Source organism: Mobula birostris, chromosome 14, assembly GCF_030028105.1.
Source record: "Mobula birostris isolate sMobBir1 chromosome 14, sMobBir1.hap1, whole genome shotgun sequence".
NCBI lineage: Eukaryota > Metazoa > Chordata > Chondrichthyes > Myliobatiformes > Myliobatidae > Mobula > Mobula birostris.
In genome coordinates this window covers 84,819,213-84,843,947 of record NC_092383.1, presented here as the reverse complement: position 1 = coordinate 84,843,947, position 24,735 = coordinate 84,819,213, and the positions used below count along the sequence as shown (strand labels likewise).

Sequence of the window (24,735 nt, the reverse complement as noted above, 5' to 3'; positions counted from 1 at the left end):
TAACTTGAGTGGAGGAAAGTTTAGGGGAGATGTCAGAGGCAGGTTTTTTACATAAGGTAAGTGCCTAGAATGCACTGCTGGGGATGATGGTCAAGGCTGATACATCAGAGACATTGATGAGACTTTTAGATATGCACATGGGTGAAAGAAAAGTGGAGGGTTATGGGCTGTGTAGGCGTGAGAGATTATCATGGAGTAGGCCCATACCATGTTCTATGAGACTTCCTTTTGATTTGCTTCAGGATCCGTTGTTGGGAGCGAGCTAAATAAAGTCAAAGATCACTTAACCGCCACCAGATCATCTACCAACTCTACAATGAAATATAGGGCTGTACTACTTTCCCTGGTAGATCTTGCTGAGTTCTTGCACCCTGAGATTATCTGATGCTCGTGGCATTAATGCTACCTGTGATTTGATACTTACAAAGAGTTGCCAATAAAGAGTTACTTCTAACTTTCCAATCTGAATCATTTAATCAAGACCACTTCACTCTATGATGAGATACCAATCAGGTGTCACATACACAGAATGCTGGAGGAACTCAGCAGGCCAGGCAGCATCTATGGAAAAGAGTAAACAGTCGACGTTCTGGTCCGAGACCCTTCATCAGGACTGGAAAGGAAGGGAAGAAGTCAAAGTAAGAAGGTAGGGGGAGGGAATGAAGTACAAGGTGACAGGTGACAGCTGAAGCTGGGAGAGACAGTGGGGGTGAAGTAAAGAGCTGGGAAGTTGATTGATGAACGAGATAAAGGGCTGGAGGAGGGGAATCTGAGAGGAGATGATAGAAGACCTTAGAAAAAAGGGAAGAGGCAGGAGCATCAGACGGAGGGGATAACGTGAGAGAGGGCCTGCTGAGTTCCTCCAGAATTTAGTGTGTGTTGCATCCGCAGATTCTCCCATGTTTCTGATCCATCAAGTGACCTGTGTTAAAGAATTCTGTACAGTAACAGAATCAGGATCAGGGTTATTATCACTGAAATTTGTTGTTTAGCAGCAGCAGGAGAGAGCAATGGAATAATGGAATATACAGTACTGTGTTAAAATCAGGCACGTGCACAGGCGGGGAGCTGAAGATTTTTGCACAGTATTGTGAGTAATTTTATCTATTGCACTGTACCGCTGTTGCAAAAAAAAACAAATTTCATGACATAAATGAGTGATGATAACCCTGATTCTGATGTGGGTCTCTATTGTGGACTGAGAGTGGGAAGGGAGAGTGGATTCATGGTTGGGAAAGGGGAGGGAGCAGGAAGCACGAGAGACATTCTGTTATGCTCAATAAACCAATCGTTTGGAATCAAATTACCTTGCCTGGTCTCTCATGGCTAGGTGTGTCTGTACCCATGCCACACCCTCCCCCTCCCCCCAGCACTCTTCTGCCACCTGTCCAACACCCCTCCCACGGAGCTTCACCCTGGCCATTCCCAACATCCTTTGCTCCCACCGGATTTATAAACTCGCTCTCCGCTCCACGTTGACAAATACATTACTGTGCAAAAGTCTTAGGCAGCCTAGCTATATATACACGCCGAAGACTTTTGCACAGTACTGTATGTATATATAAGTTCAATTCAATTAGTTCTGCAAAAGGAGAGCAAAAATAGTGAGATAGTATTAATTGTGCTGTCATAGTAATGAGCTGGTAATCCAGGTGACCAAGCGAATGGGTGTCAAATCCCATCACGGCAAATTTAAATGCAGTTAACCAGCGAAACTAGGAATGAAAAGCAAGTCTTGGCAGCCCTGGTCCTACAACCATTGGTTTGTCATACGAACTTCCCTGATTCCCTAGTGATCATTCGGGGAGAAGAAAAGTCAGTTTTAACCATGTCTTCCACCAGAAACCAGGACCCCACCTGCACCTTCCACCATTCAATAAGATTCTGACTGATCTGAATTTGGACTCATTTTCCCTCGAGTGCAAATCTGAGCAAGGCTAATTTTGGCCTGAAGTACCACGCAGGCAGAATCATCAAGGACAAACCCCGCCCTATGGATGGAGAAAATGGATACTCTTGTCTGTGTGGCACCATTCTGTGGGTGAACACAGCAGAACCAATACTTTCTTTAGCTGTGATGTGATGTTTGGTGCTTCCTGCTAAGATGATTATAGACTTCAGAAATGTAGTTTTTCAGTATTTTATCAACAGTGGCATTGATTATTGTGTAACTTTATTGCAAAATTATTAGTTGCAATATATTTACAATTTAATTAAACATGGAATATCTTGCCTTTCAGCAAGTTAACCTGCCTTTTGTGATGATCCCAGCCTTCCCTCATAGTCCTCAGCCTCTCCCTGTCACCAGTGATCCCCAGATGGGTCTCCCAATGCAGCCAGGGCTTTCCTGTAAGCCAGGTAAGTAGCTTTTGGTCTCGTGTGGAGCTGTTGGTTTAACAAAGGCCTGACACCAGTAGGTAATCTCCATTGAGAATGGATGTTCAGCCATCTAATCAATAATTGTACTGTACATGACTGTTGCTGTGTGAAACTGAGGCAGGTACTGAACTGAGTAAGGCTCCAGGATCATCCCATCTAGGATATTGTGTTCAGTTCTGAGTACTCAAGAGAAATGAGAGGATATGGAGGATGTTGTCTTTGCTGATGGTTTTTAAGTTTAAAAAGATTGAACTAGGCAAAGCAACACACACAAAATCTGCAGACTTTCTCATGTTTGTGCAACTAGGCTAAGATTATATCCTTTGGAACATACAGTAAACTCAGTTGTATGAAGTTTTTACACACACACACACGTCTTTTTGCATAGTAAATTGCTTCGAAGGCATTGACAGGACACCACTAACCAAGCATTGAGAACAAAGAAAGGTGAGCAGATGGGTTTTGAAGGGTGGGATGATGATTCAGGAGTCGGAGGTGGTTCTATATTAATCTATCATCATTATGCATCGTGTTGTATGACGTGGGCAAACAGATCTTTCCATGACCATGATTGTTTTTGGCAAATTCTTCTGCAGAAGTGGTTTGCCATTGCCGCCTTCTGGGCAGTGTCTTTACAAGACGGGTCACCTCAAACGTTATCAATACACGTCAGAGATTGTCTGCCTGGCATAACCAGGACTTGTGATGTGCACCGGCTGCTCATACGACCATCCACCTCCTGCTCCCATGGCTTCATGGACCCTGATCGGTGGGGGGGGGGGGGGGGGCTAAGCAAGTGATACACTTTGCCTCAGAGTAACCTGCAGGCTAGTGCAGGCTAGCGGAGGAGCACCTTACATCTCCTTTGGTAGAGACATACATCTACCCCACCACACAATACTAATCCTATTGACCAATTCTTGGTTGAAGCCTTCTATGCCTTGGAATTTCATGTACTGATGTAGAAAGAAGCTCATGAAATTCAGTGAAACACACCTAGACAGTGCATTCCAGAGTCCAAGTACCCTTTATGTGATATGAAATCCACCTCAGATCCCTTCCTCATTTACAGGAAGAGGTTTCCTACTGTCTGTCCTATCTATCTATGCCCATGATAATTTTGTATACCTGGCAGCTAATGAATGGAAGTAGTAGGGAGCTAGAGTCCTTTTTGCTGGGGATGGACATAGCCCAGCATTTCCATGGTATAGGAGTAATTTGTCACTTCTCAGCCCAGACTTAAATGTGGTTCGATATGCCAAGACCTGGCTGGAGCACGTTCTCTCATCTCTGGCCTTTTGTACATCCCCTATATCCTATAGCAACCCAAGTCCCATCCTGCCTCCTTGCCCCTCATTCTTGCCTGTTAAAACCAATCTGCTCAATCTGTTCTCGGTGCTTGGTTAGTGGTGATCCTGTGGGCACCCCTGGAGTGATTTACTATGCAAAAAGTGTGTGTGTGTGCACGCATCTGTGTGTAGGTGTGTGTTTGTGCGCGTGTGTGTGTGTGTGTATAAACATTTGAGGACTTTGTCACCTTTGTCACAGTGAGAATAAAAACAGAAAACGCTGGGAATATTTGGCAGGTCAGATCACAGTGTTAAGAGGAGTTACTATCTCAAGTCAAAGACCTTCATCCGAATAAAATCTAGTTGTAGGAGCCATGTATCTGTATTGTATTTGGTGTTGTGTGTTTATTATGGGTAATCTGTCACGTGGTTGGGGCATGGTAGAATCGAACGAGTACAGTTACATATTCACGCTTTGTGTAAGTTAGTTGGTTCAGTTTAGCTTGAGGGAGTGAGCGGGGCATGATATTTTTTGTTGACCATTTATTTTGCAAATTACACTAATTTGAACACTAGTTACTCTTATTTCTCTATATTGCTAGTTTTAGTTTCATGAGTTTTTATCGCTGCAAGATCGCTCATATTTGTTGGTTTCGTAATAAAGCATCGAATGTACTTTTTTTTGACTTGAAACTCAGTTACTTGAAAGCAGGTCACACAGTATCAATTCCCACACCCGTTCTCTCAGTGGTTTTGGTTTATTTTCAAGTAATCACTACACTAGTTAAACCAGCATAAAACTGATGGGCAAAGGATATCAGGCCAGAACTAACGTCTGTTCTATAGGGGCATAGATAGGTTAAATGTGCACAGTCTTTTCCCCAGTGTTAGGGAATCAAGAACTAGAATACACAGGTTTAGGAAGAGAGGGGAGAGATTTGATAGGAACCTGTGGGATAACTTTTTTTTATCCTAGGGGGTGTTCCATACATGGAATATGGTTCCAGAAGAATTGGTTCAGGCAGATATGTTAATACTTAAAAGATACTTGGACAGGTACATGGATAGGAAGGTTTAGAAAAGGGGTTCCCAATATTTTTTATGCCATGGATCTTTATCATTAACTGAGGACCCCAGGTTAGTAACCTGGGGTCCCAGTAACCAAGGTTCCCATTTAAACTCCATTTTTCCTATATTCTTAGAGGAATACAGGACAAGTGAAGTTTAAATGGGAACCCTGGTTAGCATGGACTATTTGGGTCAAAGGGACAGTTTTCGAACTATATGACTCTGTGTCTCAATCCCCCACTTCCTCCACCCCTGCCCTGATGGCCACAGAATGATTTATAGTGCCCCCCCACCCCACCATGAGCCAGAAGATAAAACATTGGGGGTGGGGCAGAACAGAAGACTTTACAAGTCTTCAGTTTATCTGAAGTGTGTATTAACTCCCTTCATTAACAGATTGGCCAAACGTTCAAAATCTCCACATTCCCATTTTACCAGCCACTTTACAGTCTCTGGATATGCCATGGCTCTGTTTTATTCTCCTAAGCGAATGTTTGGAGATTACAGAGCTCACTTGATGGTGGAATTCAGTCGGTGGGTATGGTGTAAACTACAGAGGTTGGGGGGTTGGCTTTGCTCAGGAAGCTCTCACTTGGTGTCTTCAAAAGTGGAGAGAATTGAAGACAGAATGCACAGCTGACAAAGTTTTTACTTTAACGTTTGATTGTCTGGGGTCTCTATCACTTGTTTATGCAAGTTCTAATTTTTGATTTGATTTTTTTTCCCACTCCACCTGCCAGGTGACTATAACATGCAGTTGTTGCCAACTCCCCCTGGAGCCAGGAGGACGCCAGGGCCGAGCCCTGCACACTCTCAGGTAAATGAGGCGGGGAATTAGAATCCCGTTTATTGTCACTGACGTGTCATAACATTTATTGTTTTGCAGGAGGAGTGCGGAGCAAGGTATTAAAAAATTTAAAAATGCAATAAGAAATAACTTAAGTAAATAGTGCAAAAGAGATGTTGTTCATTGGTTCGTGGACCATTCAAAGATCTGATGGCGAAGCTGTGCCTAGAATATTGAATGTGTGTCTTCAGGCTTCTGTATCTCCTCCTTGACAGCAGAAGTAAGAAGAGGGCATGTCCTCAATGGTGAGCGTACTTATGACGGATACTGCCGCCTTGACATACCTCCTTTCGAAGATGTCCTCAATGATAGGGAGGCTTGTGCCGTGATGGAACCGGCTGAGACCACAACTCCTTGCTGCCTCTTCCAATCCAGTGCATTGGAACCTCCATACCAGACAGTGATGCAACCAGTCAGAATGCTCTCCACAGTATGGCTGTAGAAATCTGCTAGAGTGGCCTCAAACTCCTAATGAAGACTCACCACAGGCCTGCTGTCTTTATGATGGAATCACCATGTTGGCCCCAGGATAGATCATCTGAAATGCTGACGCCCAGGAGTTCGAAGCTGCTCACACTTGCTACTGCTGACTGCTCAATGAAGATTGGTGTGTGCTCCCCTTCCCGAATTCCACAATCTACCAGGCCTCGGACTCCAGATTCGCCAAGTTACGTACCTAGAAGCTGTCTGGCCCACAAGGACCTCCAGTCCCGGGAACTGCCGACCTGGGAGGGTCTCGCCGGACTAGGGTCCTTCTTCTCATTGGACTTCGACCGTAGTGCTCGTCAGCTCGACACCTGTCCATGGATGTCCTTCCTCACATGTCCACCTCACACCGGCCTGCAAACTCTGAGCGCAGAATGGAAGCTGAGATTCTGCCCGAACCTCTACTGCTTCCACATCTCTGCCTAAACCCAAACCTGACCCCTAATTGTCCTGTCAGTCCCCGAAACCATCGCCATGAACCTAAAAAAAAACACCCAAGTCTGACCCTCAACCTCAACGTAGACCACACCTCGGCGCCATCTTGACTGACCTGTGTAAAAGGATTATTCTAATCTGACTGCTTTATTCATCCTTCCCTTGCCCAACCTTCTTGGTGAGGAGCACGAATGCTGGTAATCTCTTTCTTTGATTGAAGCTCTATCTGTCCCTTTATTATGACCCAACTACCAATGGTACTCGGCACTAGCAGAGTGACTAATGAAAAGCTGCGCCAACAAGCAGTCTTCCAGAGGAACTCAAGGGGTCATGTGGCATCTGTGGGGGAGCAAGAGCTGTCAATGCTTCAGATTGAAAATCTGCTCCAGGCTTTGACCTAATTCTCTTTCCCCACAGATGCTGCTCGACCCACTGAGTTCCTCCAGGAGACTGTTTGTCGCTTCAGATTCTACCAGCTCCGCTCGGCTTTCGAGCATCCGTTGAGAGTGGGGGACAATGAGTAACTTGACCTTGGTTAGAAAATCTGATCTTTCCTCTTTAATTGCTCCTGGCTTTAGGAGGAAGCATCCCAGCCACTGAATCTGACCGCCAAGTCTAAAGGAGGAGACGTTTCAAAGTCTCCGTCACCTCCACAGGCTAAACACAGGAGAGGTCCCTCACCTTCCAACTTTGCAGTCGCATCGGAGCTGCAACCGAGCACACCGTCATCCTTGTTAACCAGAGGTAACTTGCCTTCAACCTTCTGATTCTGCTGGTCTGGAGGAAGGCATATTTTATTATATTAGATTAGATTAGATTGGTTATATCTGCATCGGCAGCTACAGTGAAATGTGTTAAATCAGAGAGGATTGTACTGGACAGCCCGCAAGGGTTGTCGCACTTTTGGTGCTAAAAATATGCCCACGACTCACTGACCCAAACGGCACGTCTTTGTAACGTGGGAGAAAACCGGCACACCCGGAGGAAACCCAGGCCTGCGATCACAAGGAGAACGTGCAAACTCTTTACTGGCAGTGGTGGGAATTGAGCCCCAATCGTTGATCACCGGTTAGCGCTGTAAAATGTTGTGCTATTACGCTACTGTGCCTATAGCACAGTAAGAGCATATTAATATTTATTCTGTTACCTGTAACTTTTTTGCTGCTTGAAGATTCAGCCAAATGCTTTAGATCTGAAGAACCGCCTGTGGATCATAGAATCCTAGAGGCCGCCACATCCATAACTATAATAGCTCAAGGTAAATTTTATTATCAGAGTATATGTATATATGTCACCACATAAAACCCTGAGACTCATTTTCCTGTGGGCATACTCAGCAAATCTATAGAATAGTAACTGTAAACAGGATCAATGAAAGATCAGCCAGAGTGCAGGAGACAACAAACTGTGCGAATGCAAATATAAATAAATGGCAATAAATAACGAGATCATGAGATAACAAGGTAATATGTCCTTAAAGTGAGATCATTGGATGTGGGAACTCCAAGTGAGTGTGCTTATCGTTTTTTGGTCAAAAGCCTAACAATTGAGTGGTAGTAACTGTTCTTGAACCTGGTGGTGCAAGTCCTGAGATTCTTGTACCTTCTACCTGATGGCAGCAGCAAGAAAAGAGCCTGGCCTGGGTGTTGAGGATCTCTGATGATGGATGCTGCTTTGTAACAACAGCGTTTCATGTAGACGTCCTCAATGGCTGGGAGGGCTTTACCCGTGATGTACTGGGCACACAGCACACTTTCCATGTTCCCATTTTCCAGTACTTGCTTTGTAGACTTGTTGGCTTTGACAATTCATGCCCTCATTCAGATGTTTTTTTTACATGAGGGGTGATATGTTTGTAGAATGAGCTGCCACAAGAAGTGGTTGAGGCAACTACAATAACAACTTTTAAAAGACAGTTGGACACGTTAATTGGAAGGAAACTGGACCAATAAGTGTATGGGATGATTCAGAGACATAGATGGAGTTGATAGCTAAATGCTGTTTCCAAAAGTGGAAATGGCTAATCCCTGGGGAGGCATATTTTTAAAGTGACTGGAGGACAGAGTTGGGGCGGGGCGGTGTCAGAGGCAAGTTCTTTACAGAGAACAGTGAGTGCATGGAAGACCTGGCCAGGGTGTTGGCAGTAGAGGCAGATACATTAGGGGCATTTAAGAAACTCTTATGAATGATAGAAAAATGGAGGATTTTGTAGGAGGGAAGGGTTAAATTGATCTCAGAGCAGGTTAACAGATAGACGCAACATTGTGGGCCAAAGGGCTTGTACTATGCTGTAGTGCTTTATATTTTAAGTGCTAACAAGCCAGACTTAACTGGATGGACAGTTTGGTCAGCATGGGATAGATGGGCTGAAGAGTCTGTGTGTGGCTCTCATCCAATGTTGTGAACGCATCTGCCTCCACCACCTTTTCAAGCACCACATTTCAGAATGAAGAATATTTTCCTCAAGACCCCTATAACTCTCCTGCTTCTCACCTTAAACCTGTGCCCTCTAGACACACCTGCCACGGGGAAAGGTTTCCTACAATCTACTTTCTCTATGCCTCGCATAGTCTTATACACCTCAGTCGAGTCCGCCCTAGAGCATCTCTGCTGCAAGAGAAACAAACCTAAGCTGTCCAGTCTCTGCTCATACCTGCAACATTTCATTTTGGGATTCATCCTGGTAAATCTCCTCCATCCTCTGTTACATAGAACATGCAGAAGAGTGCTTCCACCATTTTCGGTTTTCTTGCACAGTAGGTCGTACTGGCGCAGTTCAATGGGCAGTTTTGTTTGACAAACACTCTTGTAGATTATTGTTCCTGGTGTGGGAACAAACTCCGCACTATACTGGAGGCTGGCCACTTCCTTGCCTTTATTTCCATGTGAAAATAAACGCTTTGCATTCTCCATGGCATCTTTCAATGCTTGCCTTTCCCCGTCCAGAGTGCGTGGTCCGTGTCATACTCATGGCCATACAGTAACAGGCCCTTCAGCCCACTGAGTCTATGCTGAACATTAAGCATCATCTAACACTAATTCCAATTTTCTCCCATTACCATATCCCACCTCATCCATGCTAGGGGCAATTTTCAGTGGCTAGTGAAATCACTGACCCATATGTCACTGAGTCATAAAGAGATACAACATGGAACCAGGCCCTTCCCCCAAGCACTGGTCAGTAACCGATGCTGAACACCAACTACTCATTTCACACCAATCCTACATTTATCATGAATTTAAGGTGGGTGGTAACATTTGGTAGAATTTTCCCAAGTTCTACCATCCACCTGCACTCTAGAGTAAATTAACCTATCACTCCATGTGTCTTCAAGACATGGGGAGGTACCTGAACATTTAAGGGAACCCGCAATGTCACAGGGAGAATGTGCAAACTCCACACAAACTTTGTCTGAGGCTGGGATTGAACCGGACTAAAGAAATCCCTCCTTTTCTCTGTTCTAAAAGAGCGTCTTTCTATTTTGAGGTTATGCTTTCTCTCCCCATATGGAAAGTAGCCTATGCCTTTATTCCTTCTACCAAAGTGCACAATCATACACTTCCCTCTACCACTTCTTTGCCCATTCTCTTAATCTATCTCCCTACTTCCTCAACGCTACCTGCCCCTCCACCTATCTTTAGTTAAGTTAAAGTCTGTCCCGAGCCTTATATGCTCATCAGGCCGGTGCTTACGCCGGTTTCCGTGGCGTGAAGCGACTGAGAGTATGAGACTCCCCCCTGGATAGGACACCAGTCTAACGCGAGATTAACCCCCAGCATTTTGCCGGTACCCATTTTCAGCTGGGTGGACTGGAGCAGTGTGTGGCTGAGTGCCTTGCTCAAGGACACAACACACTGCTTCGGCTGGGGCTCGAACTCACGACCTTCAGATTGGTAGTCCAACGCCTTAACCACTTGGCCATGCGCCACATCCACCTATCTTTGTATCACCCATAAACTTGGCCACAAAGCCATCAATTCCATCATCAAAATCATTGTCATATAACATGAAATCAAGCAGTTCCAACATCAACCACTGCAGAATGCCACTAGTCAACTGCAGCCAATCCTTTACTCCCACTCTTGGCTCCTGCCTATCTTCAATCCATACTAGTGTCTTTCCTGTATCACAGGCCCTTATCTTGTTTGGTAGCTCCATGAGCAGCAGCTTGTCAAAGATCTTCTGAAAATCCAAGAAAACAATATCTACTTACTCTTCTTTGTCTATCCTGCCTAACCCGTGACAGTGAGGGCTCGTGACTGTGGAACCTGATCCCACTAGTTTAGAACCATAGCTGAGCAAGGGAGGAGGAGGTTTCCTCTTGTTGATATAATCACAAATCACTTCTTGTGCTCTGGGTGACCAGAATGCTTGGTAAATTACCAAGGGCAGAGTATTGTGTCTTCAAGCACCTGCGTTGGGTTTAAGTAGGTGCAGAATCCAGCACCCACACTCTGAGCAGAAGTGCGATACTTGCTGTGTGTTTCACTGTGACTGAAAGGCTTCTGCATTGGGTGGGGGACTTCACAGGTCTCTTTGTTTGGTAGGATACTAACTTTCCTTTTCAACTGCCTTTCTTTAATAGAAATGATAAGTAAAGAAGTTTTCTGGAGGATTCACTGGGGTCAGTAACTGTTCATTTTTACATTTTAAGCTTGTATGTCAAGCCAGAAGACTGTTTGGCAGCTTTTTTTGTGATGTGCTAAGAGCTTCCCCCAGACATTAAGTTGGGGCTGTCGTCTCATGTCCCACACATGCAGAATAGTCGCCACAGCCAACTGACCTTCCCAGTTGGTGGAGGTAGGGGACAAAAAATGTCAGAAGGAACAGGTTTACAAAAGGCAAACAGCTGAAAGGTGATGCTGGAGGAAGTTGAGTCAGGAAATAGGCTGACAGTGGTGACCATTTGAATGGAAAATTAGGAAGAAATGTAAACGCAGTGATCCCACAATTTTTTCCCAGTTACACTCCTCTCTCTCCAAATTTGAGTCTGTAAGTCTTTGACTTTTCTCTCTGGCTTTTATAAGTACTGTACAGGAGAGTTCTAGCAAAGCAAAGATGAGAAGTAATCGTGGAGAGCCGATGAGATATATTTAATGTAGATTCTCCCTTGCTGTTTGAGCAGGTCCATTAAACCCCTAAAGATAGATGATTATGTGAAGAGAATTGATACTTTGAGTTGTCCAACCATGGTCTAAAATCTGTTAAGAAACATGCCAAAGTGCCATAAGATGTGAGGGAATGTAATAAATGCAGGGTCCCAACATTGCTCAGTTTCATCCGCATTAGGTTAATGAGCAAATAGCTACGAATGTGGCAGCTAGAAGGCACTGGGAGTGAGGGGTGCACAGTATCCACTTCCCAGTAGGATCTACCCCTTTCCTGCATGTCATTCTATCCTGGTTATCCCAGTGAGCAGGTGCGAGACAGCACTAGTTCCAACACATGGAAAGCTAAGTTCTCATTTCCAGTACAAGATGACCTCACATGTTCGTGTGGCGTGTGCACCTGTGGCTCATTGTGTGCAAAGCAGTTGTTCGTCTCTTATCCATGCACATCTGTCTGTCTGTCGTGTCTGTGTCTGTCCCTGTCCCTGTGCAACTGCCTGTCTCCGACTGTCCTGAGTGTCTGTCTGACCGTCTGTAGTGTCTGTCCCTGTGCAACTGTCTGTCTCCAACTGTCCTGAGTGTCTGTCTCTGTCCCTGTGCAACTGTCTCTGTCTGACCATCTTAAACGTCTGTCTTTCTCTTTCTGTCTGTGTGCAATTGTCTGGCTGTCGGTGTGCTACACTTGTTGCGTCTGTGCAGCTACTCTCTGTCTATGTCTGCGGCGGCTCATCTCCTTTGGCAATATCCAGAGGCAAGACAAAAGCGACCATCGACCTGCTCTGACAGCTCATTCATTACCATCCAATTCTGTCAGAGAAGACAATGAGATGGTCTAGAATGAATCTGAGGGCCATGTTGGACAGTTAGCTGTCATTTCACTCTTGTTCTGTGGATCCAGTTAACGCCTCTGCCTTGACTTCCTTTCTCCTTTTGGACATTTCCCCATGTTCTAGGACACCTGAGACAATTCGCTAAGAATTTGGACCTCTGACTCTTGGACACAGGACAAGACAAAGTTAGATTTCTGATTGGCATTTTTCTAAGTCTGACGTCATCACCGATCAGCCCTGTCTGTGTCACACTCATTTCCTCATTGTCCCCGTAGTCACTGAACCTGCATTTCCTTCCTGTTCTTCTTCCTTAGTTGGGCAGCAGCCAAGAGCACACACAACTCACCTCTCCCTCTCCAACCCTCACTAAAGTAGTCACACTCCCTCCCATTGTTCTCGGACCTCGAGGGCGGATCTGCTTAAAACCCCTCCTTCTGACGACAATTCACAGTCACACTTCCTGATCTATTTTGTCTACTTTTCCTGAGTTAACACCCTGTATTATCAGGCAAAGGAACCTTACCTCGAGAGTATTTGAATTAAAACAGAATATTTCTTAAACTTAGTGACAAACTCTTCCTGGACAACAGCCCACTCCCAATTCTAAATCAGAATCAGGTCCCATATCACTGATGTATGTCGTCAAATTTGTTGTTTTGTGACAGCAGTGTATTTGTGTACTATGTGTATGTATGTGTGTGTGAATATATATGTATGTAATTAAATTAAATAACCAGTGCAAATAGAGAGTAAAATTAGTGAGGTAGTGTTCATGGGCTGGTTCATTGTCCATTCTGAAATCTGATGGCAGAGAGGAAGAAGCTGTTCCTCAATCTTTGAGTGTGCGTCTTCAGGCTCCTGTACCTCCTCCCTGATGGTAGCAATAAGATGAGGGCACGTCCTGGGTGATGGGGGGGGTCCTTAATGATGGATGCTGTCTTTTTGAGGCATCATCTTTTGAAGATGTCCTCAGTGCTGGGGAGGTTGGTGTCCACGATGGAGCTGGCTGAGTTTAGAACCCTCTGCAGCTTTTTACGATCCTCTGCAGTGGCCCTTCCATATCTTTCCTAGAAGGATTCGAGAGGTGCTGCTCTGGAATTTTGCTCCCAAATCGAGTGCCTTCCAGGTTTGCATATAGCATGCCAATTCTTCAGCATCATTAAGCCCTAATAGGGAGCTCCATTACATCACAGAATTAATGAAAGTGGAGCAATCACTACACTGCCATCTTATAAGTCATGAGGGATGGGCAATAAATGCTGGCCTCTCTGCCAGTGTCCAGCAGTAGATATATAAAGGCAGGAGTACAAAGAAAGATGCTTACATATAGCCAATATGCGAAGAGCATACATTGGTTATCTGTATATTCTTTTCGTTATATTTCTGCCTTTAAATATGTATTTGCCTTCTGATGGATGACAACTTGATGTGTTAGTTTTTTTTTCAACTAATTAATCACACACATTCACCAAGAGATCAAAATTTCTAATTATGTGGTCAGGGATGCTGGGGAAAATTAGAGGGGGAAGGGAACAGGGTGTTAAATGAGGATAGAAGGGAGGGTGGAGGGGAGATTAAGAGCCAGCTCGAAGGGCCGAGTGGCCTGTTGCTCCACCATGCTTCTGACAGAAATCCCTCTCTGATTTTTGTGCGTGGCCTCCCTGAGCCCTTCCCAATCGTTCCAATGTGTGCCTTTCCCAAGTGTTGCCTTTAATACGAGGGGCCAATTCCTCAGGAGAAAGAGGCTGTCCGTATAACGGAACAGCAGGCAGGTCTCCCCGCCCTCACTCCTTCCAAGCGCTGGATTGGATGACAGCTGACATGTGACCTGCATCCAAGTAACCACCTCTTCTCCTTATCCCCCAGTATCTCCTCTGGTGCAAAGTCAAAAATTCTTAAATTAATCTGACAGCGATCGGTGTTCACAAACCAGGTTTCCAAAGTTCTACCACCCCACTGTTGGTGGGAACATTTCCTGAGCTCATTCTCTGGCTTTGGATTGCTTGAATGAAGCCTTCTGGGCCTAGTGTCCCAGCAGCAATGGAAGTAGTTTCTGTCTCCCACCTGATGTCCTGGTACAAGGCGAGGAGCAGGGGAAAGGCTGCAGTTGAGCATTGCTGTCCACTTATAGGGGTTTTGTGGTCAGGGTTCTGTCTGAAGATGACCTTCCATCTCGCTGCCAGGCGCTTTTGCCTCAGTGCCCCGTGGGCTGGTTCTGCCGAGCTTTGCTTATGTCTCTGGAAGTTGGGAAGGTGGCTGCGAGTTTATATTCCAGTTTCGTTTTTGTGCCCTCCAGGTTATCCGGTGGAGCAGGATACAGTCGGGAAGGCCACACAGAGTCCAAAGCAGATCTTTCTTGGGAAGAGTCGGGCAATGGAAAGCCCTGGTGCAAACAATGGCAGGAAGGAAAAGGTCAGTGCGGACCAGAGGAAAATGAATTTGACCTGCCTGTCCCCCTCCTTGAAGATCTTCACTGCCATTAACTCTCAAACTGCTCATCACCTAGCCCTGACAGTGTAGTGGGCACTTCACCAATTTTGGCCTCTTACGCTGTCCACAGCCACTTGGATTTCCACAGGAATTCAAAGATTAGCCTTTATTTGTCACATGGACATTGAAACGTACGGTGCAACGTTCGCTTCAAAGACGAACACAGTCCGGTGGCAGCTCACAAGTGTCACCCTGCTTCTGGCATCAATATAGCATGCCCAAAACTCACTACTGACCCTAACCCACGTATCTTTGGAATGTGGGAGGAAACTGAAGTACCTGGAGGAACCCCAAGTGGTCATGAGCAGGCATACAAACTCCTTACAGACAGAAGACATCAGCAGGAATTGAACCCGTGCCCCTGGTGCTGTAATAGTGGTACGCCAAGCCCTTCATGGGCATACCAGATATCTGAACTAAAAGCCAAAAATACTGGAGATACTTTAGCAGGTCAGGCAGCAGCTGTTGGAGGGCAGAGCAGTGTTAACATTTCAGGTTAATGACCGACCAAGAAAACCTGTCTCAATCAATCTGTTAACAACAGGAATTCTGCAGATGCTGGAAATTCAAGCAACACACATAAAAGTCGCTGGTGAACGCAGCAGGCCAGGCAGCATCTCCAGGAAGAGGTGCTGCCTGGCCTGCTGCGTTCACCAGCAACTTTTATGTGTGTCAATCAATCTGTTGCCCGGGTCAGTTTTTGGTCAGTACTCTTGTGGTGGGATACTTGGAGACTGGAGATCTCCAGTGCTTGTAGGGCTGGGAGAGAATTTGTGGATGCGAATCTCCAAGAGAGGTTGGAGAAGGAAAGGTCGGGGGATATTCAAATTTAATTTCCTACCTTGAGATCTGTTTTCTTGCAAGCATTTACGGGGAGAAAATGCAATGCAATTTTATTAAAAGATGTATATGAACATACAAAAAAAGAAGACAAACTGTAAATAATGATAATACTGACAACATAATATTTCACATAACCCGTACTTCTTTACAATATATTGGGAGGCCTTTCAGCTCATAAATCTATGTTGGCTCTCTGAACATTCCCAGTCCCTCACTTACTTCCCTATAAAACATTCTGTCATCCGCTAACACCTCTACAGCCCAGAGGAGAACGAGTTTGACCTGCCTGTCCCCTCATTGAAAATCTTCACTGCCATTAACTCTCAAACTTCCCACCTCCTAGCCCTTTGCCGGAAAGTGGGTGGCTCACCAATTTTTGTCAGTTTCATCAGTCTGCACGACACTGATTCTTCCATTGGCACCTGCTCAGCAGATCTGCCAACCCACAAGCTTCTAGGGACTGGGAGGAAACGAGAAAGCCCGGAATAAAACTTGGAAAAGTCACAGCGAGAATGTGCATATCGTGACGGTACCTGCCTCTACCTTCTCCTCCGGCAGCTTGTTCCATGTACCCACCTGCCCTGTGTATGAAACCTTCTCCCTATAGGTCTCCTTTATATCATTCACTCTTCATCTTCAACCTTTGTATGTGCTGCATAATTTTATAAAGCTCAATAAGGTCAGCCCTCTGCTTCTTAATGTGATAAAAGCATCTCCTGGAACTCTTAGAAGCATTGCTGAAGAAAAAAGCAACCCCAGGCCACAGCAACTTAATAAGGTGATCAAGGAGATGTCCAGAAAAGAAGCCGTACATACATTTTATGTTGCCAAGGGAGAGTTAGCTCTGTTAGTTACACTCCCTGCTCTTGTAGATGTTCTAGGTCACCAGAGAAGAGGTGACAGGTTGAAAGAGGCAATTTCAGAGGCTGGGGTCCAGGCCGATGCCTGCTAGTGGTCAAGCACTTATGGATTAGACACTGAGAAGAACTTGGGAATGGGAAGGAGCAAGACGAGGAAGTGTTTCAAAACAAGGATAAGAATGTAGAACATAGTACAGTACAGGTCCTTTGGCCCACAGTGTTGTGTTGATCTTTTAACCTACTGTCAGATCAATCTGATCACAAACCAGAGAAAACCTGTAGATGCTGGAAATCCAAGCAACACACACACAAAATGCTGGAGCAACTCGGCAGGCCAGACAGCACCTATGGAAAAAAGTACAGTCGATGCTTCGGGCCGAGACCCTTAGGCAGGAATGAAGAAAAAAAAGCTGAGAAGTGGATAGTTTTAAAAGTTGGGGGTGGGGGGAGGGCCACCTTTTCACCTCCCCACACCTTTTAAATCTCTCTAAAGCTTCTACATCCTTCCAATAATGAGGCAACCAGAAAGGAAGACTGGTGTGGTTTAACCAGGGCTTTATGAAGCTGCCACACTACTGTGCAGCTGTTGAACTTATTCCCCATAGTATGTACCCCAAATAATTAAAAACTGAGCACAGCTGGGAGTGGGGAGGTTGCCAGTGTAAGCTGGGGAGGTGCGGAGGTCATGGATTGGCAGGACTTGCTGACGGCAGAGTTTGGGTGAGCATGAGGTTATGCTGGGTGGCAGGTAGTCAGGTGGAGTACTGAAATATTTGCCTCTGTGGATGACAATGACATACACAAGTCTTCAGCCTCCAAGATCACACATTTGCCCATTCTCCCTGTGACCATCCCTCGGGCTGCCCTAGTTCTTTCACGCATCCCAAAGACGGGTGAGACAGTAGATTAATTGACCACTGGAAGTTTCCCCTACTGTGTGGGCTAGTGGTAGACTCTGGGGGCAGTTGATGACAATGTGGGGGGAATAAATTGGGTGAGGGTAGGATTAATGTTGCCTTGTTGGCTTAAAGGCCTGAGTGCCTTCTGCCTCTCGGGGATACTATGCCTATGAGAATGAGGTATGCACACAAAGTCTTAGTGATAGTTGCCCACTGATGCGTGTAAGAGGTCCCAGCAACTGGAATCTGCCCCCTCCACTTCCTGCTCATCCCCATTCACCTGCAGACTTCAGTCTGAAACCCCCTCTCTCCCTCTCAGACTTATTATCTGTCTGATTCAATCCTTTCCTTTGCACCCCTATTGTTTCTCAATGTGCAACCAGTGACATACAACCAACTTACCGAGCACCGCGGCCCCTTCTGGCAAGGAGGAGAACTGCTAGCAGCCACGTACATTCAACTGTAGTATGCAACATTAGCTTCATTGTCACATGTACATTGAGACATATGGTGGAATGAGTCTTTTGTGTCATCCACCAACACAGTCCAAGAGTGTGCTGGGGCCGCCCGCAAAAATCGCCACACTTTGGTCACCGACATAGTGTGCCCACATCTTACTCGTACATATTTGGAATGTGGGAAGAAACCGGAGCACCTGGAGGAAACTCACAAAATCATGGGAGAGCCTAAAGACTCCTCGCAGAAAGACAGCGGGAATTGAACCTGGGTCACTAAAGCGTTACACTAATCACTACGCTACGGTGCCATGCAAGTTGGATGCGTTGCCACCACTCTCCTCGAGTGCTTTTATGTAGTGGATTTTGGTTAATTGGGACACACTGGGACAAGTGCCTTTTGGCCCAATTAAGTGACTGTCCCAGTTAACCGAAGTTTCATGGAAATAGATAAAAAAGTGTAAAAATAGACAAATTACTGCTAAATGAGTAAGAAATTATGTATTTAAATGAAATACAAACCAAATGAGAACACTATCAATATGACTACAGTGCTATAAAACTCTGTATTAGTTCCTAATAGTTATTGACAAGAATTCATCCAGAGTATACAGACCTGTTCTTTTGATTATTACCTAGTGCAGATATGGTTTGCCTTCATGCAGTGCTATTGACGATTATATCCTCCAAATTTTCATATTCAACATGGTTCTCAATAGCTTCAAGTTCTTCATAGTTCACAACTTGAAGGAATAAAGTAATTTCCTTCTCACTTCTGGGAACTTCTGGCATCTCCAAGACTGAATGCTTGAAACCACAGTGAGCAAAACAGTTCTGAATTGTCTTACTGCTTATCTCTTGCCAGCTATCAGTGAGAAAAATCGCTACTCGTTGAACACAGTCACATGTGATTGACGTTATTTAAAAAATGTTCGCTCTGAGCATGGTGTAGTGTCTAACAGCCAACAAAGTGACGCTAATTAGAAACTGTACAGCAACAGTCTCCTGCCCCAATTAAGTGACATAGTGTCCCAACTAAGCAAGAAGAATCTCAGCTATTTTATTGACTAGTCTTCGTTCTCCCAAAATAAGGAGCAGTCCTGATTAACTGATGGCCCAATTAAGTGGAATCATCTGTATATCCTACCCTACAGTGCTCTGACAATTGCCTCTCTGCATCTTTGGATCTGCTTGCCCCAGCATCCAGACATTCCTTCCCCAGGGTACAGTACCTCTTCTTCTTTGACCCTGTCATGTAGCAGTAATAGAATAAAAACCTCAACAGTCCTTCATTTAGTGTAAAAACTTCAGTAAATCACCGTAATGTAATAAAAATATAACAAAGACTATTTCTGAATTTAAGAGTTAATGCCAATGTTTTATGATTTTTTATTTAAAGGAAACAAATGATTAAAATGAAGAAAGATTAATCATTAATCCCCACCTCTCCCTTCTCCCCTTTTCTATTCCCCATTCTGGATCCCCTCTTACCCATTCTCTTCTTCTCGCCTGCCAATCACCTCCCTCTGATTCCTTCCTCCTTCCCTTTCCCAGGAGATCAGCAGTTTCTGAGATACTCAAACCACCCTGTCTGGCACTGACAATCATTCCATGATCAAAGTCGTTTAGGTCCCATTTCTTCCCCATTCTGATGTTTGGTCTGAACAACAAATGAACCTCTTGACCAAGTCTGCATGCTTTTATGCACTGAGATGCTGCCATATGATTGGCTGATTAGAATTTTGCATTAACGAGCAGGTGAAGAGGTGTACCTAATAAAGTGGCCACTGAGTACAAGTTCACAGTATTTGTGGTTCAAGAGGAGGATTGTTGGAGAAAGTCTGCTGCATTGAGTTGGATTTTTACTCTCCCACCGTGGCACGGTCAGGGATGGGGTCTTTGCTCCTGCACTTATCTTCCCTAGAGAGTTCGCTCTAACCGTGCACCTCCCCACAGGACTCAAGGGTAACAGAGTCTCCACACGCAAAGCAAGGAGATGACGGCAGAGCAGCAAGTGGAAATGAGGACTTCAACATAGGCAACGACTCTGAAGGTATGTGGCATGAGATCCCTTCCCTGGGCAGTGAGGGGGACGTCTTTCTCATCCCCATCGCCACTTTCATTATTGAGGAGCTCCTAGTGAATGAGAAGTTGAGTACAGCATATTCAGCCATTGTAACTCCTCCAAGTACAGTCATAAAGAGATATGGTGTGGAAACTGGCCATTTGGCCCATTTACTCCATGCTATCAACCACCCATTGACTTAAATTCTTGCTTTGTTATCCTTCCAATGTTTCCATGAACTTCCCCTCCAATATATTCTCACATTCACTATCATACATGGGGTAATTGACACTGGACTATCAACCTACCAACCTACACATTGTTGGGTCATGCGAGGAAACCCATTGCAGTCACAGGGAGAACAGACAAAACCCACATGGACAGCACCAGAGGTCAGAATCGAACCGGGAACTACTGGAGCTGTAAGGATCATCTCTTCAAGCTTCACTGTGCCACCCCAAATAATATCGCCTTTGAACAATATTTCCTGTCATCCTTCTTAACTCCAATGAATTTGGACCTATCCTGCTCAATCCTTCATCGTAAGATGCCGCAGGGAACCGCATGGCAAACCTCATCTGAATTTCCTCCAACACAACCGTATCCTTGAGGAGACCAAAACTGGGCTCAGTGTCCCAGTTGTGGTAAGGTCACAAAACTCCATTGTTTTTGCAATAACAGGCGATGTTCTGTACATGTCAATTCCCTTCAAATGTTACAGAAAGCCAGCAAATACTCAGTCATAATATATTTGTTCTGCTTCCATCAGGAAATTTGGCTCTTCCCGGGGCAAAAGGCTATGAATCCAGAGGCAGCAATCATGAGCACATCAAGCGACCTATGAATGCTTTCATGGTATGGGCAAAGGATGAGCGAAGGAAGATTCTTCAGACTTACCCTGACATGCACAACTCCAGCATCAGCAAGATACTGGGTGAGGAATTTGATTGTTTGGGCAGTGAAATTACAGTTGGAGTAAATGTGAGGACATTTCCAGGGGTAGTCTATGAATTGGTGGGCCATCTTTCTAACTGTATTCCTTCTTTCTGACTGACTCCCTATTCTTTGTGACTTAAGATGGTGGTGAATATTGGTAGCTCAGGTTGAGGCATTTGATGCTACGGTGCTAATGGCCAGAAGATCCATTTTATTGAACTGGAAGGAGACCAGTCCTCCTACTACATTTGAATGGTTTTCCCAAACTATATTTTGTTTAAACTTAGAAAAAATCAGAAGTGACATTTTTGATCCTAGGGTTAAGTTTGAAGAGACTTGGAAACCATTTATATTTTCATATGATGTAATTTGACTTTCCGAATCCTTCTTATTAACTTAAAATATATGATTAGAGGAGCAGAGTTGATGACATTACTAACGCATTCGATTTAAGATAATGGTCTAGCCTTGTTTTGTTCCATTTGCTTTCTTTTTTTGGGTTTAGTATTTTGTTTTTTTTTGGGGGGCTTCTTTGTATTTTTTTCTTTTTATTTCTTTTTTCTCTATGATTATATCAAGAGTTTGGAAGTCTATTTTACTTGTATTATTTGAAATCTTTTTTGTACATGCTTATCAACAATAAGATTATTCCAATCTCTCTGCATCAATATTGTTATTCTGTTTATAATTTTAGAAAATTAATAAAGAGATTTAAAAAGAAAGATGCTACGGTGCTCGCCGAGCTCGGCAATTAGCTTGCAGGCATTTCATCACCAGTTGAGGTGATTTCCTCAATGCGCAATTGCTGGTGTTTCCCTCCGGGAGTGCTCACACTTATATAGGCCCCATCTATGAACCCCTAAGAGCCAAAGAAACGTGAACCAACAGAATTCAAAGGTCAACGAAGAGATAGCCAATCAGGACCGAGGCAAGCAAACGAGGGCCTATATAAACACGAGCACTCTCAGAAAGGAACACCAACAGCTTCACACTGAGGATGTCACCTCGACTGGTGGTGGAACGTCTGCAAGCTAATTGCCAAGCTCAGCAAAGACCGCAACATCAAACTCTTTGTGATCCTTATAAATCACGAGTTTGCAACCTAGAGTCCACGAACTCCTCAGTTAACGGTGGGAGTCCATGGCAGAATAAAGGTTAAGAACTCCTGTCATAAATGAAAAGGATGAGAGTATGGAAGTGTGGAGTAGTAAGTCTGCAGATGATACAAACCTTGGTGGTGCTGCGGATCGTGCAGAAGTTACAAAGGGACATTGATAGCAACACACATCAAGGTTGCTGGTGAAGGCATCAGGCCAGGCAGCATCTCTAAGAAGAGGTGCAGTCGACGTTTCGGGCCGAGACACTTCCTCAGCACTAACTGAAAGAAGAGTTAGTAAGAGATTTGAAAGTGGGAGGGGGAGGGGGAGATCCAAAATGATAGAAGAAGACAGGAGGGGGAGGGATGGAGCCAAGAGCTGGACAGTTGATTGGCAAAGGGGATATGAGAGGATCATGAGACAGGAGGCCCAGGGAGAAGGAAAAAGGGAGGGGGGAAAAAAACCCAGAGGATGGGCAAGGGGTATAGTGAGAGGGACAGAGGGAGAAAAAGAGAGAGAGAAAAAGAATGTGTGGATATAAATAAATAACGGATGGGGTATGAGGGGGAGGTGGGGCATTAACGGAAGTTTGAGAAGTCAATGTTCATGCCATTAGGTTGGAGGCTACCCAGACGGAATATAAGGTGTTGTTCCTCCAACCTGAGTGTGGCTTCATCTTTACAGTAGAGGAGGCCGTGGATAGACATATCAGAATGGGAATGGGACGTGGAATTAAAATGTGTGGCCACTGGGAGATCCTGCTTATTTAAAAACACAAACACGAGGAAATCTGCAGATGCTGGAATTGTTGCTTGAAATTCCAGCATCTGCAGATTTCCCCATGTTTGCGTTTTTAAAGGGACTTTGATAGCTGGGTTGAGAAGTGGCAGATAGGGTTTCAATCCAGAAAAATGTGAAGTGTTTGACTTTCGAAGGCCAAATGTGAAGGCAGAAAATAGGGTTAATGGCACAACAGTGTGGAGGAACAGAGGGATCTTGGGGCTTGCATCCAAAGATACCTCAAAGTTACTGCTTAACTTGACATGGTGAAGGCATATGGTGTGTTGGCCTTCATTAGTCGAGCGATTAAGTTTGAGAGCCACAAGGTAACGCTGTAGTTCTAAAAAAGAAAATTCCTGAAGTATTTTGTTTGTAATATTGACCACACTCAGAATATGGTGTTTGCCTCATTATAAGGAGGACGCAGAAGCTCTAGAGAGGGTGCAGAAGAGACTGACCAGGAGCTGTCTGGTTTAAAGAGGCTGTGTTATGGGGACAGACTGAGCAAGCTGGGGCTTCTCTCTTTAGAGAGAAGGAGAATGAGTGGTGACTTGATGATTATAGGCATAGATCGAGTAGGCAGCCAGAGACTTTCCAAGGGTCCAAATCACTAATATGAGGTAGCATAACTTTAAGGAGTTTGGAGTAAATTATAGAGGGGGATGGCAGAGGTAGATTTTTTATATGGAGAGTAGTAGGTGGTGGTAAAGGTAGACCCATTGGGGACATTTAAGACACTCTTAGATAGGCACATGGATGAAAGAAAAATGGAGGCTTGTGTGGGAAAAAATGGGCTAGATTGATCTTGGGGTCAGTTAAAGGGTCGGCACAACATCATGGGCTGAAGGGCCTGTACTGTACTGTTCTTTGTTCTATGTAATACATTACATTAAGTTGTGAGGAAAGTCAATATAAACAAGTGTGTCCATCCAATTTACCAAGTGACAATTTGGTTAGCTGGTTAGGGGAACTGATGGGGTCAGTGGAACAAGGTGAATTTCTGGTGGATGGGAATCCTCGGACGAGCGGTTAGGGTCAGGACCAAGGAGGGAAGCAGTGAGCAGACTCAAAATCCGAGATTGTGGATCTCTCTGCACGTATCACAGTTGATGCAGATAAACTGTTAATTATAAATCTAGCTTTGGATTTATTGTTAAGCAAAGAGATTAAAGGCTACAGGGGAACTGCCAGGTTTATGGACACAATTCAGCCTTAATCTCATTGAAACAAAATAAACTGAAAGAGCTATGTAATCTATTCCTGAGACTGTTTCCTTATGCAGTTTCTTATCTTGCAAAATCTCATTATACAATGGATGCAGTCGGCTCCTTTGGGAATATCAACCTGTTTGAACACGTTTCATTTCAAGTGGGAATATTATTCTGTAGAAAGCAGTCCATTTCATTGGGAATATAATCTCCAATGCACACACTACATTTAAAATGAGCCTCATTGTTCTTTTTGGTTGGGCTCCCACTCATTTCCTTTAGGGTCAATCCAACGAAAGCATAATCCTCTGCATTGGGAGTCGGATTCAATCGAACTTGTCTGCAGATGCAGGAAATCTGAAATAAAGCCGGAAAATATTGGAAACCGTCAGCAGGTCCGGCAGGGAGAGAGAGAAACACAATGGTTCTGATCTTTGATCTTTCATTGGAGATGAGGAGAGTTAGAAATCAGAAATCTTGAAGAGAAGGGGGATCATGGGAAGAACAAAGGACGTAATAAGATCGAGACCAGAAGAGACTCCCGCTGCTATAAGGAGTTTGTACGTTCTCCATGTGGCCGCGTGGGTTTGGTTTCAACCCCCAGTCCAATGACCTACCAGTTGGTATGTTAATTGGTCATTGTAAATTATCCTATGATT

General features: G+C 44.6%; 1 protein-coding gene across 7 annotated transcripts in view; it reads left to right on the top strand.

The window, feature by feature from the left end:
- sox13 (SRY-box transcription factor 13) overlaps positions 1-24,735 on the top strand; it is a 144,234-nt gene that overhangs the window by 107,435 nt on the left and 12,064 nt on the right. For 5 of the 7 annotated variants that reach the window (XM_072278795.1, XM_072278800.1, XM_072278799.1 and 2 more), the window contains exons 7-14: positions 2,241-2,358; positions 5,477-5,553; positions 7,083-7,248; positions 7,676-7,762; positions 11,091-11,129; positions 14,740-14,855; positions 19,947-20,043; positions 20,825-20,989. In XM_072278795.1, coding sequence (XP_072134896.1) covers positions 2,241-2,358; positions 5,477-5,553; positions 7,083-7,248; positions 7,676-7,762; positions 11,091-11,129; positions 14,740-14,855; positions 19,947-20,043; positions 20,825-20,989 — 865 coding nt within the window. The remainder of the gene's footprint in view (positions 1-2,240; positions 2,359-5,476; positions 5,554-7,082; positions 7,249-7,675; positions 7,763-11,090; positions 11,130-14,739; positions 14,856-19,946; positions 20,044-20,824; positions 20,990-24,735) is intronic. The other 2 variants (XM_072278797.1, XM_072278801.1) reach the window with 2 other exon arrangements.